The sequence below is a fragment of the Oculina patagonica genome, chromosome 13 (assembly GCF_052425735.1).
Source record: "Oculina patagonica isolate OP01 chromosome 13, crgOcupat, whole genome shotgun sequence".
Classification (NCBI taxonomy): domain Eukaryota; kingdom Metazoa; phylum Cnidaria; class Anthozoa; order Scleractinia; family Oculinidae; genus Oculina; species Oculina patagonica.
The window spans coordinates 2,720,240-2,740,728 of record NC_135770.1 but is presented as its reverse complement, the minus strand read 5'-3'; the positions used below and the strand labels follow the sequence as shown (position 1 = coordinate 2,740,728).

Here is a 20,489-nt window from a genome sequence, read left to right as displayed (position 1 = left end):
CTTTTGTTATTCGGATTTCCTTTACTGACCTGTGACAAAATGTGTCATAAATTATAAAACGCTAGCGAACTCAAGCGCGTGAAGTTAGTATTTGGTTATGTTAATGTAAAATAGTTTCAATGTATCTTTTCCTATTAAAATTTGCTGATTTATAGGGCATGAGTGTCCGTTTAGACCTAGAGTTAACGAGAAAACCCAACTCACAAAGACATTTCAGCCCCGACCGACAATTACAGTGAACGACAATTACAGTGAACGTATGAAATCAAATAGCGCTTTGCGCCTGAAACACAGAGGATGGTCTGCCTGTGGTATGACAGGAATTTGTATTGAAATTTTTAGAGTCTCGTGATCAGCAAGTCTGTGGCCTGGCGGAAGATCGCGGAACACTCGCACTTTTTAGCCTTTCCAACTCCATACGTCGGAGGAAACTCACTAAATACGAACAAAACTAAACGAACTTTCTCTTCCACTGAACAAAGCTGGTAAGCAGTAACTATCTCTCATCAAGCTTCGCCTCGAGTGCGCTGTATCTGCTTACAACGATCGACTCAGTTTCTGTTTGGGTGTGCATTGGATTTCAATTCACAAAAATTCACAGGTTTGTTTATGTGATTTTGGAGTCATAATTATTTGAACTTAACTTGCATATGTCCGATCCTCAACACATGAGGAATACCAGGAATACCCCAAGGCGGGCAGACAGTCTAATAAACCTTGCAATAAACCTCAAATATGACAACGAAGCAGTTTCGATTCTTGGCGTAAAGGCATTTCTAGTTTACATCAAGTTAGTCTATCTAACTTACACTTTGATGATTTTACTAGACTTATTATCTTCAACTTTATCTAATCGCCAATTTGTCGATTTGGGTTTGTGAAACGTTCAAAAAGACATGTTGAGGTTCGTTCATCGTTCTATCAACAGATGCCTCGTTCGTTTCGCGTGACTGGTTTGTGCGCCGTGTTTCGAAAACGTGGAAAACGTCACGCAAAGAGGTCAAACCTGTTATTGAAATCAGCCTTGTGAATTTTTTACGCTGACTTTCTGCATCAGTGTTTGTGACAATAAATCACGTCCCTTTACCTTTAATACAAACCAGGACATATTAATCCATTCTTGTCAAATGCATTCCCTAATCTTTGATTGCGGCTAGTTTGAAATTTAACGCTTCTCTTTCGATGAATCAGAATTCGATGTAAAGAAGGGCCAAGGGACTGGCAAAATTTATTCGCTATAACGCGGTCTCGACCCTCTCGTTATATCGAGGTACTTTCTCATACATTTTACTATCGACTGGGGCGAAGAATATCGTTTGTTATATCAGGCGAGGATTTCGCTTCATAGAGGTTCGTTAAAGGTTCCACTGTACTTAGGAAAGAAAGATAACCGAAAGCAACCAAGGGTGGAACTTACAAGCGCAAGCGAAACCATAATATAGTTTAGTCACAAGCACACTGGAGCGCTTGGGTTCCAGTCTCCTAGCAAAGGAGTATTCTTCTCCTTCCCACCATACTTTACGTTCGCTAAATTAGATTAGAGTTCCAAAGAGCCAAATATCTGATTTTTTTTTCTCTAGCTTAAAGATTGACCTATTACAATAGCATGGCTAGTGCAGCGCCAACAGCTTCCAGTAAGGAGACAACAAACTACGCCCGTTTATGTCGTTTGCTGGTTGATATTGGCACCCAGTCCCTTCGGGACAAGTTTGATACCATCCATTCACCAGCAAATCTTCCCACAGTTTTGGCGGCAAATAAAACCACGTTGCAATCACTCAGAACAAGGAAAATTATTAATGCAACCCAATGGGGGAAGCTCTTTCCTGCAATTCCATCCTCAGTGTCTTCAAGAGATTTTGACACCACGCTTTTGATGATCCTTTTACGAAATTTATGCGGCTTGCTTGCTCCAGCAACTGGCTGGGACACACTTCCTGCTGTAACAGACGTGAGTCTTGAAGCGGATATTGCTCGTGTGAAGTTCTTTAGAAACACCGTGTACGCTCATGCCGAGCACGCTTCGGTTGATGACGCAACGTTCAACACCTACTGGCAAGACATCCGGGACACTTTGGTGAGACTAGGAGGAGTTCAGTACAGAGCAGCTATCGACAATCTGGAAACTGAGTGCATGGACCCTGAAATTGAAGATCACTACAAAGACCTCCTCAGTCAATGGAAAAAGGATGAAGAAAACATTAAAGATGGGCTGAAAGAGATTGGGACCGAGATCAGAAATGTTATGAAAAAGCTTGATGATTTAGCAGCATCAAGTTTGACTACCAGAAAGGAATCAAGTGATGAAGGTTAGTTGTAGTATATAGCCAAAATTAATTTGTAAGTTGACTCAAATCAGTTAAGGTAATTACATGTAATAGAGGGTCTGAATGGGGGTACTTCGATAACACTAAACACTTAAGTTTTTGGCTCTGTAACATGAAACAGTTAAATTTTAGGCATTTTAACACTAACAGTAAAAAATTCACTGAAACAGTAAATTTTATCCAGAAAGAAAGAAAAACAGCTCCAAAAAGGCCAAAATCATTTTGCTTAGTATATTAAGAAGTTTTCGGCCATTTTCCGGCAATTCCCAATCATGTCAAAATTTTCGAATACTACCGAAGATTTCCGAGGAGAACACACAGCACAGGCTTAAAGTTCATAAGTGATTTTGTTACCGATTTTCGAAGAGCAGATAAGAATTTACAATGCTAAAACACTACGAGTTTTTCACGAAAAACCCTCCAAACACTTAACAGTATTTTCTTCGAAAACAGTAAACATAACAAAATTGGCAAACTTCACAGCAAACAATAAAAATTTTGGGCAAATCTCACTAAACACTTAACCCCATTCAGACCTTCATAATAGGATAAAGACTGTAGAGGCGAGACAAGAAGGCCATCTTACATAAGATACAAACTTTGGTTGAGTGTTCGTTCCTGATTATTGTACTCACATTGTGTTCTTGACCCAGGCAAGAAAATTTACTTAGAAAAAAATTACTTAGACATGCTTCTCTATAAAAGAACTAAACTTAAACGACACAAAAGGAGCGACGCAAGTAAAACGCAAGTATCAAAGTTGATCAAGTTTAATAGTTGCAAAAGAAATTAGGAGTTGTGGTAATTCAATAATTTTTTTGGCAACACTCTCTGACCCAGCACATTTTTGTTGTTAGCGCATTTTTTCTTTCTTACTCCGGTTAGCTGTTTTTATGGTAGGTTCTTTAAAAGTGAAGAATTCTAGATGTTGTCGTTTTAAGACATGCCCAAAGAGCGTCGTAGCTGGAATACCTATTAAAATATCTGGTTGTTCTTGTCCTTGCGCTTATGCTTGCGTCGTTCCCTAGCTCTTAAATAACCCGAGCACAAGCAGTCCTTTGTCATCAAGCTGATTCAATCTTTTCGGTGGGTTTAATGAGCTGGTTAATTTATAGACTGTTCACAGCCTCTCTATCTCTAGCAAAAGAACGCGCGCGAAAGAAGAGAGCATCCAGGGCGCCAGTGCGTCCAGCTTTCTCGCTGGTTCTTCCCGTCTTAAAGTGATCGAAGAAAGTTACGAAAAAATAGAGGGCTGTGGACAGTCAAGGTATCAAGTGTGAAGCAATTATGAAGAAAAGCACATTTACGTTGATTAAACTCATCAACAATAGATGAGCTTGGGGAAGGTGCCTGGAAAAAAGTGGCGCCTCGAGCAAAAGAGCCGAGCGCGTAGGGTAACCATGCCAACCCTGTGAGCGGCAACCACCAGGCACCGTCACACTGCAAAAAAAGTGGAACCATGATACTTACCTCATAGTTACCAGAGAGGGAGGGCAGGGAGCGAGGCTGCCAAGCACAGTCAAAACGACTAAAGTGCATGTGAGAACGAGCTGACCTCAAAAGCCAAGCTGTAAAACCACGCGATTCCCAGCAGAACCCCAATAACTGCGCATGTCCAATACAGGGGATAGCTGTTGACCAGCATTGTTTCGCGTTTCACTTAGCATAATTTACATTTAACCATAGTCAAATTTCAAGGCGCTTCGTTTGCGTGCATTTGCTGTCTTCTGCTTGTGTTTTCGAACCAGCGAACATCTCTGTTCGTTCTTATACTCACGTCGCAAATTTAAGCCAAAATTAACCAAGCTGGATGAAAAATTGCAAAGGAATGGAGCAAACTGCATTAGACACGACGTAGCACAATATTTGATTAGAGGAAGAATATTACTTTGTTTCAGTCGGGGATTACTGGGATTAAGCCATTAAGAACTTTTTTCCTTGTTCTGTGCTTGAGTAATTGTTTTATAATTGTTGTCTTCGAAGGAAAACGCTTGAAACTGGAAGAGCTGGTGGAGCCTTCTGTCATGTGCAGAGAAAAGCAGCACGAGAATGAGCGACTCGATTATTTTTGCCAGAACTGCAAAGTTTGCATTTGCGACAAGTGTGGACAGACACGCCATACTCATCACACCAAGGTGGATATCGAGGAAGCAGCAGAAGAACAAAAACTGAACTTGGAGGAGCTTGTGCAAGAAATGAAATTGGGAATTGCTGATCATGAGGAACAAATAGAAAGAACGACAGAATTTTTGAGGAAGAGCAGAGAGAAGATTTCCGCAGCTCGAAACAATGTATTGACAACTGTTGAAGAACTTTTTCGAGTTTTAAAGGAGCACGAGATCGCCATGGACACCAAGCTAGATGTTATTGAAGAACAACAAAAGAGAGATCACGCAATACAATTAGAACACTTTCATTTATCTGTTACGCAATTGGAAACGTCTGTGGAATATTGCGAGGCGATCTTACAAAGAAACAATAGCGTCGAAATTCTGGAGGCACAACAGCGTGCCATTGAAAAGTGTAAAGGTATCCTCAAGGCAACGAAAATGAACATTTATAAACCGTTGCACGTTCGTTACATGACAAATGAAGAGGATGTCCAGAGTGTAAGATGCGCATTTCTGGGTGAGGTTTTTGTCAGTACTACAGATCCTTTGCTGTCAGTCGTTGAAGGAAAAGGCTTAAAAGAAGCAGAAGTTGGCAGAGTAGCTAGCTTGACAATCACAACAAAAGATCTACAGGGAAAACAGTGTTATAACGAGATAGATGAAATCACTGTGAAAGTAAAGAGTCCATCAGAAAAGATTCTCGACAAGTTAATTGAAGACAACGGAGATGGTGAATATAGCGTCACCTACACACCAGATTGCCATGGACATCATGACGTGGTGATTGAAGTTAATGGTCAACCGCTGACTAGTAGTCCATGGAGTGTTCACGTGATCCCACATCAATACCAAGCTGTATATTTTTTTGGCTCACGTGGAAAATCACGAAAAAAAATTTGATTGCCCGTATGACATTGCAATAAGTGACAAGACAGGAAACATTGCAGTAGCTGATGCTGATAATCAAAGAGTACAACTTTTCAGTCCAGACGGAGTTTATTTGACAGAGTTTGGCCAGAAGGGACCTGCTGCTAAGAAACTTATTTATCCCACTTCGGTAGCATTCAACAGGTCTGGTGAAGTCACCATCGTTGATAATTATCGTGATATTTTTTGTTTTACTGAAATCGGCAAGTTTATTAAGAACATCTCCACATATCACTTAATAAAACCACACAGAATGACTATTGCTGATGATGGCCGCATGGTGGTGTGTGACAGGGGCGACATATCAGTCAAAGTCCTCTCCCCTGACGGTACAGAATTGCTACAGTCTGTCCGTTCTCCAGACTGTGATAAGTCCCCGTCTTTAGCTTTATATCATCAAGATATGTTCTATGTCTCCTATAGGTTGGCCTCCTGCGTTAAAGTATTTAACAGTGAAGGAGTATATCTATATGATATTGGTACAGAGGGTTCTGGTAAGTTGAACCTTCCTGTTGGACTCGCCGTTGACAAGTTTAATAACTTGATTGTGTGTGACACTCGTGAAGGGAGGGTTCAAGTTTTTACACTGGATGGAAAATTTGTTAATTCGATATTAGTTATTCCGGACAGGCAACTCGAACAGCCTTCACAAAGTGCTGTTGCTGTGTCAGCCACTGGGGAGCTTTTCATTACTAATGTAGAAAAACACTGCGTATATGTATTTAAATGAAATTCTTTGATTTTCGATTTATTTTAAAAGAGGTACGAGGTAGTTCTTAAAGCCTTTTAAAAACCGTCCGGTTCAAAGATTTACCTGTGATTTTTTAACTACACTTTATTTTTCTGGTTTCAAAGATGCAGAAGTTGCCATAGCAATATTAGTAATCCCGGCGTATCCAATCGAACGTTCGGTAATCGAACCCAATCGAACACCAATCGTTCGATTGGGTTCGGTAATCGAACATAATCGAACTCACAGTACAATTTGGTCAATCGAACAAAATCGAACGTTCGATTACTGAACAGTCGACAATCGAACAAAATCGAATGCTCGATTACCGAACAGTCGACAACTGTACTCAATCGAAAGTCTGATTACCGAAAATACGCAGGTTGTTTGCCAGTTGTTTACGCTTTGATGATTGACTGACAGCTGGGCGTGAGAATGGCCAGGCCAGGCCCCTTTTATACCGGAACTTCTTGTTTAAGAAAAAAATTGCAGTGTAAAATTTTGAGTAAATGTCTTATATGTAAACTCACCATCGAGAAATTACCAAATTTTATTTTACAGCGTTTCTGGTGTTGAATATGCAGATTCTGGTACAAAGAGTGTTTTTCGATTTTTTTAGCCTTTAACGTCATTGCTCATTTTTATACTCTGGACGAACTTGGAAAGGTTTTTTTTAGTGTGTCTGCTTATGTGTCTCAGTGTAAAGAAGGACGCAAGACGGATTGTGGTATACAACAAGACGAACTATCTGCCAATGCGTTTATTTTGAAATTTCTTTGCTTTTAACTTGATATAACCGTAACAACAAAGCATAACCAGTTAAAATACAAATACGTCAAGTAAACTGCTGAAAATGGGTGTCATATGCTTGGTTTGTGTAACACTTTTAACAAAAAGGCCTTTGCCGTCTTCGGTTGACTGTTTAAACCTAAAACTGTTCATCTCTCCATAGTCTTTACCAGACTCGATAAGTCACTGTCATATTTTCTCTCTAAAAAACGTCAGTAAAATACTTTTGCCTCACTAGCCACAAAAAATAATGCTAAACTGATAGTAAAAAATTGTTCAAAAAGCCAATTCCTGGCTATCTGAGAAAGGTGTCCTTATGATCTTAAAACAACAAAGCCAATATCAAAGTGGCGCTTACGAGAAGGGAAAAGCTAAGAGAAGCCTTGCCGACTGCGCTATCTGTTGGCATTGCAGTTGAGGAAGATTTCTCCATTGGCGGTGCAGGTGTAGCTGTCATCCCGTCAGCAGACTTAAACAGAAACTCCCCCAAGCTTTTTATGGGCACGTCGTTCTTAAATGCCCCTTCCGTGTTGTTTGTGATTTGAAAAATGTTAACAAATGGGTTACTGGGTGCGTTATTACCCCTAAATTGCTGTCCATCATCCGTCCCGGCATCCCATGGGGGTGACATGGTGACGTCATAGCTCTCCCGCCACGCGCCATTGTCACACATGTCAAGACTGTCAATTCCAATGATCCAATCAGGAGATGGCGCCAGCATTGTGATTACGGACACTTTGGAAAAGTTCGAAGTGACTTGGATAGGAATTCCAGTTATCACCCCCTCAGCGCCAGTACCACCCGAAGAAAGAATTAACTGCCAGGCCTTTTTCATGGTGAGCTGGGCGGTAATCTCATTCTGAAGAGTGGAGGTTTCACCTGAAAATAGTTATAAAAAGAGCACAGAAAATATATTAAATTTATGCTAAAGCCCGCAATGAAAATAGCCTCCTGCACAGCCATTGCGTGACTGACGACTAAAATATAATGAATGCTTGAACTGAAGGGATTACAATGAACTATAATCCAGCAAGTTACATCAAAACAAACATCTTCGATCAAGGAACGATTCAAACGCACGGAATATGTGTCGAAGTTTCACAAAGAAAATATTTTGGAATACACCGTCCGAAAATTAATATACAAAGTACTTGAGTATGACGAAGCTTTGAATTGAGCGATTGCTGTTTATATGTGCTATTAAAATTCGAGCAAAATTCGAGTTTAAATAAAGTTTTCGGCATTTACTCTAATTCTGATTTTTGTGCGTTGAAAGCGGCAATGATGAATTTGTCTACTCGTAGTCACTGCGATAGCATGTAAAAATGGCTCATTCCATATTAATATTCGTTATGTCGAAGTGTTCGCGATATCGGGGTTACGTTATAAAATGTTCTAACCTGTTTCTGCTACTAATTTCACACCAGGTGAAGCTTTTGTCCCGTTACGCCACATAACATAGTCAGCTCCATGCGAACAACCGATCAGACGCGAGAAATGTGCGCCAGGAGGAAGATCTGCATTCGGATGTCTGTCTTTTTTCCAAAGACCTCGAAATGTCATCGTGTAGTTTGCTGTTCCTGGGCATTTTACATCGGCCGAAGAAACGAAAGCAGCAAGGCTCAAAAATGCCGCGAGTGCTGTTATGCGTCGAGCCATTTTCACAAATCTGGTCGCGTGTGTTCTAAGCTGCGAGGAATTTAGGCACAATACGATCGACAACTAAGTGAACTAACGCTTTATATACACATATTTATGTCGTGTTTAGATGACTATGCAAATTTGCAAATTTCGTGTTTGCTAGAAACCGACCCTAAGGCGTAAACTAGTCTTTTGTTATATCGCTTCACCTGCTAACGGATTTCCTTTACTAAGCATATTTTTGCTATTTAAAATTAAACCAAGCGCTAGAAATACTCCCATTTAAGTCACAGATACCATTCAAAGGCAATATCTGACACCGCATGAAACTGAAAAAAAGTCACGTTTCCCATTATAGTCACGAAAATATTTAGAACAAAGTTGGGGAAAAAACACCCGTTTTCACAGCAAATTTTTTCTTCACTTATGCAGAGGCCTTAATAACAATTCACTTTGCATGTCCTTAAACTGTTATCAACAAAGATAGACGTCATTTGCCGTATGTTTATAATTTTGTGTAGGTTTCTTATGCCAACTGTAAAACAAACAATATTTTTGTCTCAATAGCCAATACAATGATAACAATAGATGACGTAAATAACGGGAACTACCTTTTAGAGCTGTTACAGACTAAAGAAAGAATCTATTATTGTTATTGAGTTTTTTAATAGAGTTTCAAAAACACAGTTACTCTTACAGAAAATAGAAAAGAAATTTATGTTTAATGAGTGTCTTTATATCTGATAAAGACACGGCTAAACTCTACGTCCAATATTCTAGACAAAAATAACCCCAAATCTGAACTACATCAGAAGATTTTGAAGCCGTTAAAAAATTCGCAGTTCGTGTTTTTTAAACTCATGTTTTTTAAACTTGATAAAACAATGCTGCTCATTGATTAAACATTACATATATAGTCAATAGTGTCAAACATGCGTTACCATAACAATATAACAAACATGTAAAATTAATGATAAATGATTACGGAATTTTTAAACATGTATGTATTTTTAGGCCTTTTGTCCATACGTAAGCAGCTAAAACGATCATTATGAACGTATACGCTATTTTCTTTTACGCTCTCCAGTGTGGATAAATTCCAAAACGGACAACTATCTCCGCTTAACAGTTGTAATGCAGTTATAAACTTTCCATTCTGTGTGAGGTCAATGTAATATTGTTATCAGTGTAAGAGTGTAACTGTGTGTTTTTTAAGTGCCTAAGTTCTCTGGAAGTAAAGTTAGCAGCAACAAATAAAAAAATAGTTTCTCTTCTTCGTTTTCATTATATTATTGGTTGTTCATTGGCATTTTGCGCGAGATTTATTAAAGGGGCTATGTCACACAATTTCAAGCAATTTCGGCAGTGACCAACTGGTCATACAATTAACTGAAATATCACAATAACGGCTTAAAACTGTAGAATAACTAAAAAAAAACACAGAAAGGCCGAAAGGGGGCATGGATGAGCAAAATTCGAGAAGATTAATAAATAATAATAAAAAGTACTTTTATAGCGCCAAAATCCACTAATTGCTCATGGCGCTTTACAATAAAAAAATATTAATAAAATGATGTTAAAAAGTTAAAAACTCTAAAAAATTTAAAAACGGATATTTACAAATATAAGTTCAAATGTACCTAAAAAATAAAAGATTAAAACGGATTGCGTTCGTGTAAACTTGAAAAACGTCGGCCCGACTTATTTCAAGTTTATCCAGTCAATTTGTATGAAAGTGTCATCTACAATGATGCTCGAAAATCATCCTTGTTTGTTATGTGGCCGTGATTTTACCAATAGATGACTTTTGCTCTACCAATTTGAAGTTTACAGCTCTAAATAAACGAAAATAAATAGAATTTCCTGAAATACCGTGACCTAGCCCCTTTAAAAATAAATTTAAACTAAACTTACTCAAATCAAATAAAACAAAACTCAGATTTATGTTATGCCATAGGCGGTTTGGTATAAACGGGCTCCGAAGGAAATTCCTGGCCGGTTATTTTGAATTTCCAGAGTTAATTCTCTCCTTCCCAGCTTCTGTCTGTACAGCAAAACCTCCCAATATAAATTAACGATCCTACCCAGTAAAACGAATGAAAACTTACGAAACCCATCATTCCTGAAGATAGCAACAATTGACGAAACTACATACTTGAACCGCGGACTCCGATTAAACGAACACAGATTCCTCTCAATCCGTCGGTTAGTGGTTAAGTAAAAGTGTTTCTGCTAGTCCGCATTAAGTAGTTATTTCCTTCAAAAGAAGAAAACGAGTTCAGTAGATCAGTCATAACTTAGATCGCATTTGAGTTTCTTTCTCTCTTTTTCGAAGATGGCGCCGTAAGATTTTCCCGCTGGGCGACTTTGGAATCTGGTCAATAAACTCCACACCACCCCTGAGCCTTTTGTGAGGAGCAACTCGTCCAGCCACGAATTTAACGATCTCGTCGGGTGTGACGTCTCCACGACGCACCACGAAAGCCTTCGGCAGCTCTCCGGCTTTAAGATCGGGGACGCCGATCACCGCCACGTCGTCGATGTTCGGGTGGGTAATCAATAACGCTTCGAGCTCGGCTGGAGGAACCTGAAAAGTACGAAGAACCGATGATGCGTCGGCTATTGTCGGAGATGGTCATAGATTGTATCGTATTGTATGAAGGTTCGTGTCATTTCTACCTGAAATCCTTTGTATTTGATCAACTCTTTTATTCGATCCACAATGTAAAGATATCCCTCTTCATCATAATGTCCAGCGTCTCCCGTGTGTACCCAGCCTTCCTGGTCAATCGTTTTAGCTGTCGCTTTGGGATTTTTCAGATAACCTGTGTACATGAAATCGGAAAGGATAAATTAATATACGCCAAATAAGAGATTTCAAAAAAGGGGTTTACCTCGGTGTAAGAACCTGTGAAAATTTTCTTGGTTTTGGAGCTATTGTTTTCCTGCTCCATATTGAACACCGAGAATGAGCCGAAATCAGTAAGTACAACAACATGTTACTTTGCGTACGTCACATCCCTTCTCTTCTCCCCGCATAGAGGCCGTACCTAGGATTTTTAGTCTGCAGGGGCAAACTGCGCTAAACTCCGCTGCAGGGGCAAACTCCAATATAGCTACAAGAAATAGCCCAGCAAAATCAAACACTATGTTAGAAATTTAGTTTTCCTGGTGGGGGCAACTGCCCCCACTGCCCCCCTGCTGTACGGCCCTGTGTTCCTGCCCCCCAGCTCTGCCCCAACATGATACCTTTCATGACTGTGGGTCCCCGAATGCAGAGCTGTCCGTCTTCATGTGGTCCTAATGGAACCAAGGTCTCTTGATGGACAACCTGTCAATCAAACATTTACAATGCCGTCATGGATGACAATGTGCAGAGTACTAACGGATAAGTAAGAGGTATCGGAAAGTGACATAAGACATAGAAGCTATTTTGTAAGCAGCTTTTGCACCAATCAAATACCTTGCATGCCAGATTTGGAAAAAGGACACCACAAGAGCTTGGTTTGTTTCCATCAAGTGGAGTCATACTGCATAACCCGCCCTCTGTCAAACCATATGCTGCATTTTAAAGGAAACAGAATTTTTAAAATCAAACTTGTGATAAGTGGACAACACCAAGGTAATGGAACATTCCTAGATGTGGTTAGTGCAATAATCCAGTAGCAGATTTAGGGAAAAAACTGGGGAGGGACAGCCTCTCCCCTACCCCTAATCCTTAAAAGTTTGAGACCCAAAGTGCAAAAAATAACTCCCCTTTCCCCATTGTTTGGGGGTGCACCCACCCCACCCCACCCCACCCCCCAACCCCATGGGTGAAATTTACAGACAATGGTACAGGACTGGTGCTATTGATAGTGAAATGCACAGAAGACAAAATTGTCCAATCGTCTTACAAGAAAAATGCACCCACCTAATAAGGGACTGTACACTTGGATCTTGAAAATATTGGCCAATTGGTTCAAGTTTGTCTTTTGCAAACTGTTTAACTCTTTCTCAGTCATATATATAACCACGACCTTGTTTATTTTCCTTTTATTATTAATAACCTTTTTGATATTTTCCAACCTTTATTTTTTCTATTTTGAGGTCTCCTTAACTTTGAAATTAAAGTAAGGTTGTTCATCAGAAAAATGACTTGAATGTTGACATAGGCTTGATTTATGCTGCTTACGCGTATCTGGTCTTTGTTCCTTTGTTCATAGATTCTTTTTAAAACCACTAGCTTGCATTACCTTGTCTGACATATTTGACGTGAGGTAAGCGTTTTTTTAAAGCTGTCAGTAGCTCTTCTCCTACTGGGGCTCCTGCAGAAATCACCTCCATCAAGGAGCTTAATTTGTAATTATCAACCATCGAGTGCTGTGCCAGGAACAGAATTAGTGGAGGAACAATTGGGGCAACTGTCACCTGAATGAAATTCAAAACAACCTGCATTTGTGATGTTATAAATTATAAACTATGGGCACTTATCAATACTAAAATAAACGATAAAATGAACGAAATGATCCTCACAGTGTGAAAGCAATTTAAGCAATTGCATTTTTTAGCCTGAAAAAAATTTCAAGGCTACAATGGGATTTGAACCCATGACGTCCACGACACCGGTGACAGTTGCTCTACCAACTGAGCTAAGAAGCCTTGATACATTGGGAGCAGGTCAATTGTGGGTCCAAATATGTCCCACATGTAGAGTAGAGTACAAAGTGAATATATGAAAGACATATAATTATGTGAACTGCGGATCATTTCATTGATTTCATCACTAAAATAAACCCTACATCAATACCTTTCACAAATGACCTTGAAATACCGGACATAAATGACCATGTAGGTTTCATTGCCACAGCAGGTATACTTTTAAAGATTGTGTTGTTCCAGAAAATATCCGTACCCCTCGTACGGAATGTTTTTTAGTTTGAATTCCCCCCACCCCTCTGGAAATTCCAGTCAAGCCCCATACTTTCCTTTAAAAATTTTGGCTTTTGATACCCTCACCCCCTCGGAATTTCCAGTTGCCTTCCACAGGGTGGGTATGGATATTTTCTGGAACTGCACATTACGGCAGCAGTGGTGGTAATGTATGTGTAAGTGTGGGGGTGGGGGAGGGGGTTATGGCCCACCACCAACCCCTTCTCTTAACTGACGAGCTCCAAAACCAACTAACAGAACAAGGTTAATATTTAAGAGCAGTGTACAATAACTATTCTTGGTTTGCAATCATGTGACAATAAAATTTTTTTTCCCAGAATTTGCAGTGGGGGGAAACAAATGTCCTTGTCCACCAGCATGGCTGCCATGACGTCAGCTGCAACCTAGCAATAACAAAGTTAAACAAATTTCTCATAAGAGTACTAAGTGCTATGAATAATGTTTCAGATTTTTGGGCTTAGCCCTTCATCAGTGGAAAAAGTTTTGATTTGTTTTTTTTGAAAAGCTGGCTAATGGGAAATAAAAAGAGATTATTTAAATATGTAACCACCTTAAATGTTGAAAACTTATTAGATATATGATTAATTAAATACTTTACCCTGTGATCTTCCAAAGTTTGTAGAAATATCTGTGGCTCAAATTGCCGCAAAATGACAAGTTTGGCACCCCTAGACAAAGCCATCCCCATAATAACAAATTGCCCATAGCCATGGAATAGTGGTAAAACTGCCAAGACCACAGACTGCAAACTCAAATTCAAGAAACTGTCATGTCCGATAATACATGCCAGTGCAATCAGGTTGTAGTGCGTAAGCATACAACCCTTAGGTAAGCCTGTCGTACCACTGGAATAAAGCAAAACGGCAACGTCTTCCTTGGGACTTATATTCACATCACTTGGAAATCTTGAACCATCATCTTGAACCAACTCGTCAACTGACACAAAACCTTTAACTTTTCCAACAGTGAATGTAGCAACAATACCGACTTGCAATGCTGCCCTTTGTGCATTAGCAAGACGTTCCCTGTCTGTGATCAAGTACTTAGCCCCAGCATCCCGTAGCTGATATGCAAGCTCTTCTACTCCATACTGAGGGTTGATTGTCATGATGGTAATTCCAAGAAACAAGGCTCCGTAGTATACAACAGGGTATTGGATACCATTAGGAAGATAGATAGCTAGAACATCATCTTTCTTTAATCCTTGTTTGACCAAGGCAGAAGCAAAATTTCTGGTCAGTATTTTAAGCTGTTTAAAAGTGTAAAAGCTCCCAGTAGATGGGTCGCTCTGAAAAACACAAAATGAAATGTTTAATCGTAGCGTATCAGACTGATCACAAAAAGTTATATCTTAGGCTACTGGAGGTTGTGCAAGACTTAAACCTTACTCCAAGAAGACTGTTGAGGACAGGTCTTATCTTCTTACCCCTAAAGAAATCCTTTGAAAACGTCTACACCTTTAAAGCAATCCACTGAAAGTTCCTTAACCCCCCAATGAAATCCTTTGAAAATGTGCTAAGCCCTCAAGAATCCCATTAGAAACGTGTTTGTTCCTCAAGAATTCCAACCCAAAAGAGTTCCACAACTTTTCACCACCCCCCTTAAGAATATTCCTGTATTTCTTATCTTACCCCTGAGGAAATCCACAAATTTTTGCCCTTACCCCTAAAGAATTCCACTGTTCTTCAACTGGGGGGGGGGGAGCATATTTTAAATGCCATTACAGAGATTATCTTAAAAATCTGAATTCTGGGGAGCCGGATCAGGAAATTTTCCATAAACGTGCCTCTCCTTTCAGGTCTTAAAATGCCAGTTACCTATACTACTTCCCCCCCCCCCCCCCCCCCAAAAAAAAAAAATAAATAAAAATAACGAAATATAAAATGACTGGGCCAAGTCACTGCCAAGCAACCTCGTTTGCCAAGTGCCTCGGTTTGCCTCTAAGCGGCCACGGCTTTGAGTACGGCCCTGCTAACACTCTGAATAACAGTAAAAGTGAGTCCGCGATGCGAACATGTGTGGACTTTCATTTGAATAAAAGTTGACATAGTCAACAACTTAACCTGTTTCGCGCTTCTACCCTTTCTCCCTTCCCCTTTAGAAAAGCCTGATACTCAGGCTATCAACAACTTCAAGTTTCGAATCGAGTAATTCGAGATACAAGGCGAAAAAACAAAGAACTTATCAATCAATTTATTTTTTACAAGACTGTTGGAAGAACAAAGTGTTCTATTACTTGTCTTATGTACTACGCTTCAAGAAACACACGTTAATACCATTGGCGCGTGACCCTTTGTCACGTCGTTCACGACAAGTGCCTTTTTTCATGCAAATAAAAACCTAGAATCCTACAAGAACAGCAGTTATTAGACCAAAAGCCTTTCCTTACCACTAGCAAGATAGGATACTATTTTTATTAAAAAAAGAAATGTTGCGTGGAGCACGTGAACTGTCTCGCATCGCTTGTTTACACAACCCTTACTTTTTGTGTAAAGCTTGTGTAAACAACTCATCGAAAAACTTGTTTTCTTTCAATGAGTTCTTTTTTTCACCGTTTTGGAATAACAACGTTTCAATAAGCTTTCACAAATAATTTCTTAGTAGCTTGCGTAGAAAGGGGGGAAAATATATATTTTTTTGTTCACGAAACATTCACTTGGAGTCGGTGTTTTGAGAGGCGGCGAAGGACGTTATTTAAACCGACAATTAAATTATTTTGTTGCACGGTTTGGATATATGCATATTCTACGGTTCGATGTTATTTTTATTCTTTTCATGACAATGTTTTAATTCAGTTCTAAATTCGACATCGGTCTTTTGCTAAATACCGTACTACTTGAAAGAAATGGAGCTGGTGAATTATATCCCGGAGTCCAAGACAAGTAAAACAACATGATCAGCGAACTTGTTTTGATACAACTCGTTGTGCATTCATTGTGTGTGGCAAAGCTGAAAGAAATAAATAACCAGACATTTGATTCGTTTTAATATGCGAATCAAAAGTGCTCAAGCCGCACAGAAAAACAAACAATACGGAAAGTGAGTCAAAAGTGTGAAAAAAAAGAAACGTTACCTACGACCGCAGTTGTTCAGCTCATTAGATATGCAGATTTCAGCCGTCGCGATTGTTATTTCACGCCTTTGAAGTTCTTCCTTGATGTATATTTTCCAGCCATCACACGCTCTTCGAAAGATGTGTCAAAAAAGGCTTCTAGATTCAAGAATAAAGTGCGACTTACTCGATACTGATCGAATTTCTTAGTTTACTGCCTTGGCTGCCCATCTCACCGAAACTTCGGATTCTCCGATCACTGTCGAAAACTTCCGAAAGCACTAACCCGAGTTATTACGGAAAGTGACCCCCCAATCGGAAAAAACTGCATCACAACAATGTGTAGACTTTAAAGTCCACACAAAAACCAGCTCTTATAATCTATTTTAGCGAAACAAAGCAAAATAAAAGACAATCGCCAATAAAGACACGAGGGAACTTTGGCTGTTTCCTTATCGTGTCGTGTTGTGCAAATTTTGTAGCTTACCACTGCCTTGCTATCGCCGTATTTATCAAAGTTCTGAAACACATACTGTGCCCACGAAATGTTGTCTGGTATAGGAACATAGTACTTGCTTCTGAAAGCCATCACTTAACCGCACCGCCAGCTAGCAAGAAGAGAAACCAACGCCAACCAACGCTAGACAGTCTGCGAGCAGTAGTGGCGAGCAGTCGGTTTTTGTTCCGTGACCGGAAGAGTTGATTTATATGCAAATGAGGGGCAGGGAAAAGCCTTTCTTTTTCCTTTTTTTCGCCCCCGCGCTTTTCGCGATTTCGCCGCTTGCTTCTCGCTCGCATACGCATTTTCTGCTCGCAGTCCACAAGAAATGTAGAAACAAGCCTGTAAAGATGGCCGACTTGCTCGTTGTTTTCCAGTCTCCTTCCCGAGCTCCCGTTCCTTGTTCTGTCTCTCGTCATGCAATCTTTGAAATTGCGTGACGAGCCCAAAAGAGCGTTGCGGTAGGTGAGCTCAGAGCGCTTTCGTTGCACGTCCAAAACGGGTAGGGTAGAAGTTTCTCAGCTATTTTTATTTCATTTTATTTTTTTATTTCTCGACCAATTTGAAACTAAGGTAAACAGAGCAGGAGTTTCTCGGACACTTTTATCGGCATTATAAATGTCGCTGTCGGAATTTCATCATTTCATCAACAGAGCATAAGTTTCTTAGGCATATAAAGTTTCCACTTATTGTTTGATATGCTTAATTAAGAACGATAGTTGGTCGACAGATTAGAGCAGCTCATACAATAAATAGAGACAATAGAATGTTTGCGGTGAAAGAACAATGAGCTTTATTTTAATTTGACACATAAAACCAAAAAAACACTCGTATGTATCCCATGTTTCATGGTTACAGTGTATCTGTGTTTTCACAGCCAAGTGTCTCTTTGTGTCCGCATTGAAAGGGCTTTATCACTAGCCTGCGAATACAGCCGCTTCTCATACGCTCCGTAGCGGGAGCGAATGAGAGGCGGCTGTATTCGCAGGCTTCTTTGTCACGGAAATTACTAGATTTTTGAACGGCCAAAATTTATGGTTTTGTGACACGTCCGTTGCAACGCATGCTAGATGTTTCCGCGCGTCTTCAAATGTGCTATCAGCAAATTAAGGTTATATCTTCCTTTAGATGTTCATAGCGCGCGGCTTCGCAGCTTGCTTGAGCCCGCTAACCCCAACAAAACCGCCAGCTAAGCAGGCTATAGATGTTCAAAGATAATGTTATTTATGGACTAAGTTGCCTACAACTAATTTAAGAAAGGTTTAGACCAAAAATCTGCGATATCCCCGTGACGTAGCTCCTTTAAGTAGTTATTTCTTTCAAAAGAAGAAAACAAGTTCAGTAGATCAGTCATAACTTGGATCGCATCTGACTCTCTTTCTCTCTGTTTCGAAGATGGCGTCGTAAGATTTTCCCGCTGGGCGACTTTGGTATCTGGTCAATAAACTCCACACCACCCCTGAGCCTTTTGTGAGGAGCAACTCGTCCAGCCACGAATTTAATGATCTCGTCGGGTGTAACGTCTGTACGACGCACCACGAAAGCTTTCGGCAGCTCTCCGGCTTTAAGATCGGGGACGCCGATCACCGCCACGTCGTCGATGTTCGGGTGGGTAATCAATAACGCTTCGAGTTCGGCCGGAGGGACCTGAAAAATACGAAGAACCGATGATGCGTCGGCTATTGTCGGAGATGGTTATTGATAGAAAATAAAGAACGTTTGATAAATACAACTGTTAAACGCATATCCAGCCAGAGTCATTTTGTTGTGTTCTTCGGCAAGATACTTTACTTTCACAGTGCCCCTTTCCCACCTGGCCCCAGTTGTTCAAAGGGTGGATAACGCTGTCCACCGGATTTATCAGGTGGACTCCGCGTTATCCACCCTTTGAACAGCCGGGGCCAGATGTATAAATGGGTACCGGTGAATTTCATGCTAGGGGGGGGGGGGGGGGGGAGTAGCCCTGCGATTGACTAGCAACCCATCAAGGGTGGAGTAGAAATACTCCTTGTCCCATTGTGCTACGAAAACCCGACATCAGCGCCGATGTCACAGCGGATTTGGACTCCCCCTCTTATGTGGATTTGGACCTCCCCTCCCCTCCACACAAACTTTTTATTTCAAGCTTTGTTTCCATTATGTTCGGTAAATAATTCTATTTGCAAGCTTCTTGTGGATGTTCCTTTAATTCACAACACAAAATTTCTTATTAAAGATGAAGAAAAACTGATGGATACCCAATCTTACATTAGCCTGTTCCATGCTCTCGGCAGTTATGGGAGAGCGAATAACGCGGGTGAGAGAGAAAAAATGAGGCAGGACGTTTTTTCCTCGCTCGCCAGCGTTTTTCGCTTTCCCCTTCAACTACCGAGAGACTGGAACACGCTTATCTTACATTTGCAATGCAACACAATCAACACTCCTCCGACCATTCCGTCTTAGAGAGGTGTCGTCTTATAGCGAGTTTAGTACAGTAAAATGACTAAAACACGACAGGGACCAACACCAGGTGTCGATCTTGAACATGGGTGTCCGTTAGAGAGAGTTCACTGTACATATCGCTTACAATTGTGTTTTACTGTAAGAAGCTAAGTGTCATTTCTACCTGAAATCCTTTATATTTGATCAATTCTTTTATTCGATCCACAATGTAAAGATATCCCTCCTCGTCATAATGTCCAGCGTCTCCCGTGTGTACCCAGCCTTCCTGGTCAATCGTTTGAGCTGTCGCCTTTGGATTGTTTAGATAACCTGCGTGCATGAAATCGTAAAGGAAGATATCCACCAAATATGAGATTTAAAGTACATTTGATCCTCTCCAATACGGACACTAAAGGAACAGAGCAAAGTGTCCGTATTATAGAGGTCACCAATATGACGTCAATTTGACTTCATTGACAGCTTAAAGTATTTAGTAACTTGAAATGTTCTGGAATGTAATGCTGCAGGTAGAAAATTAACATCACGCAAGAATCTTAAAACGTCTAAGATGAAAAAAGCGTTACGTTGTTGGTTTTGAATTATGAACACAAAATATCGTCGCCTGATCACCGGAGTGTCCGTAATAAGTTTTAAGTTTCCGTTATAAGTTTTTTTAGGGCAGAAGTTTAGTGTCCGTTGTCCATATTAGGGAGGTTTTTTCTAATGAAAATATATGAGAATTTTGTTAGGACATCAGAGATTGTCCGTAATAGAGAGGTGTCCCTACGTAGAGGTTCGACTGTGTGCTTGTTGAAAAACATGTTACTTGACCAAGTCTGATGATAAATGTGAACAAGCTCAGTTGATGAATTGCAATTTGTTATGGGAGGATTTTTATCAAAATAAAGATGTCAAGTCAGTGTGACGTCATGAGTATAAGCCATGTTGCTTAGCAACACCACTGACCAAAACTGCAGGCTCAGGTAATTAAAGGTAATTGTTTGTACAATTATTTTATGACCTCCGATTACTTAATGATTGTTAATAATATGAGGGGGAC

General features: G+C 40.1%; 3 protein-coding genes and 1 pseudogene across 4 annotated transcripts; 1 reads left to right on the top strand and 3 right to left on the bottom strand.

Annotated features, from left to right (window-relative positions):
* Positions 1 to 385: 385 nt before the first annotated feature.
* Positions 386 to 6,606, top strand: LOC144635517 (uncharacterized; annotated as a pseudogene). The gene is made up of 3 exons (XR_013567376.1): positions 386 to 601; positions 1,581 to 2,309; positions 4,311 to 6,606. The product of XR_013567376.1 is annotated as an uncharacterized LOC144635517 (transcript).
* Positions 6,607 to 6,840: 234 nt separating this feature from the next.
* Positions 6,841 to 8,675, bottom strand: LOC144634204 (spondin-2-like). Its single transcript, XM_078493103.1, has 2 exons — positions 8,285 to 8,675; positions 6,841 to 7,763 (listed from the first exon to the last, which is right to left on the bottom strand). The coding sequence occupies exons 1-2, from the start codon at positions 8,541 to 8,543 to the stop codon at positions 7,207 to 7,209; spliced, it is 816 nt and encodes a 271-aa protein (XP_078349229.1). The 5' UTR covers positions 8,544 to 8,675; the 3' UTR covers positions 6,841 to 7,206.
* Positions 8,676 to 10,229: 1,554 nt separating this feature from the next.
* LOC144634191 (uncharacterized) lies at positions 10,230 to 17,364 on the bottom strand. The gene is made up of 7 exons (XM_078493091.1): positions 16,997 to 17,364; positions 14,056 to 14,745; positions 12,761 to 12,935; positions 11,989 to 12,086; positions 11,775 to 11,856; positions 11,205 to 11,350; positions 10,230 to 11,112 (listed from the first exon to the last, which is right to left on the bottom strand). Exons 1-7 carry the CDS (start codon positions 17,096 to 17,098, stop codon positions 10,816 to 10,818), a joined length of 1,590 nt encoding a protein of 529 aa, XP_078349217.1. The 5' UTR covers positions 17,099 to 17,364; the 3' UTR covers positions 10,230 to 10,815.
* Positions 17,365 to 17,891: 527 nt separating this feature from the next.
* On the bottom strand, positions 17,892 to 19,921 carry LOC144636119 (uncharacterized). The gene is made up of 2 exons (XM_078495252.1): positions 19,614 to 19,921; positions 17,892 to 18,655 (listed from the first exon to the last, which is right to left on the bottom strand). Exons 1-2 carry the CDS (start codon positions 19,767 to 19,769, stop codon positions 18,359 to 18,361), a joined length of 453 nt encoding a protein of 150 aa, XP_078351378.1. The 5' UTR covers positions 19,770 to 19,921; the 3' UTR covers positions 17,892 to 18,358.
* Between the last annotated feature and the right edge of the window lie 568 nt (positions 19,922 to 20,489).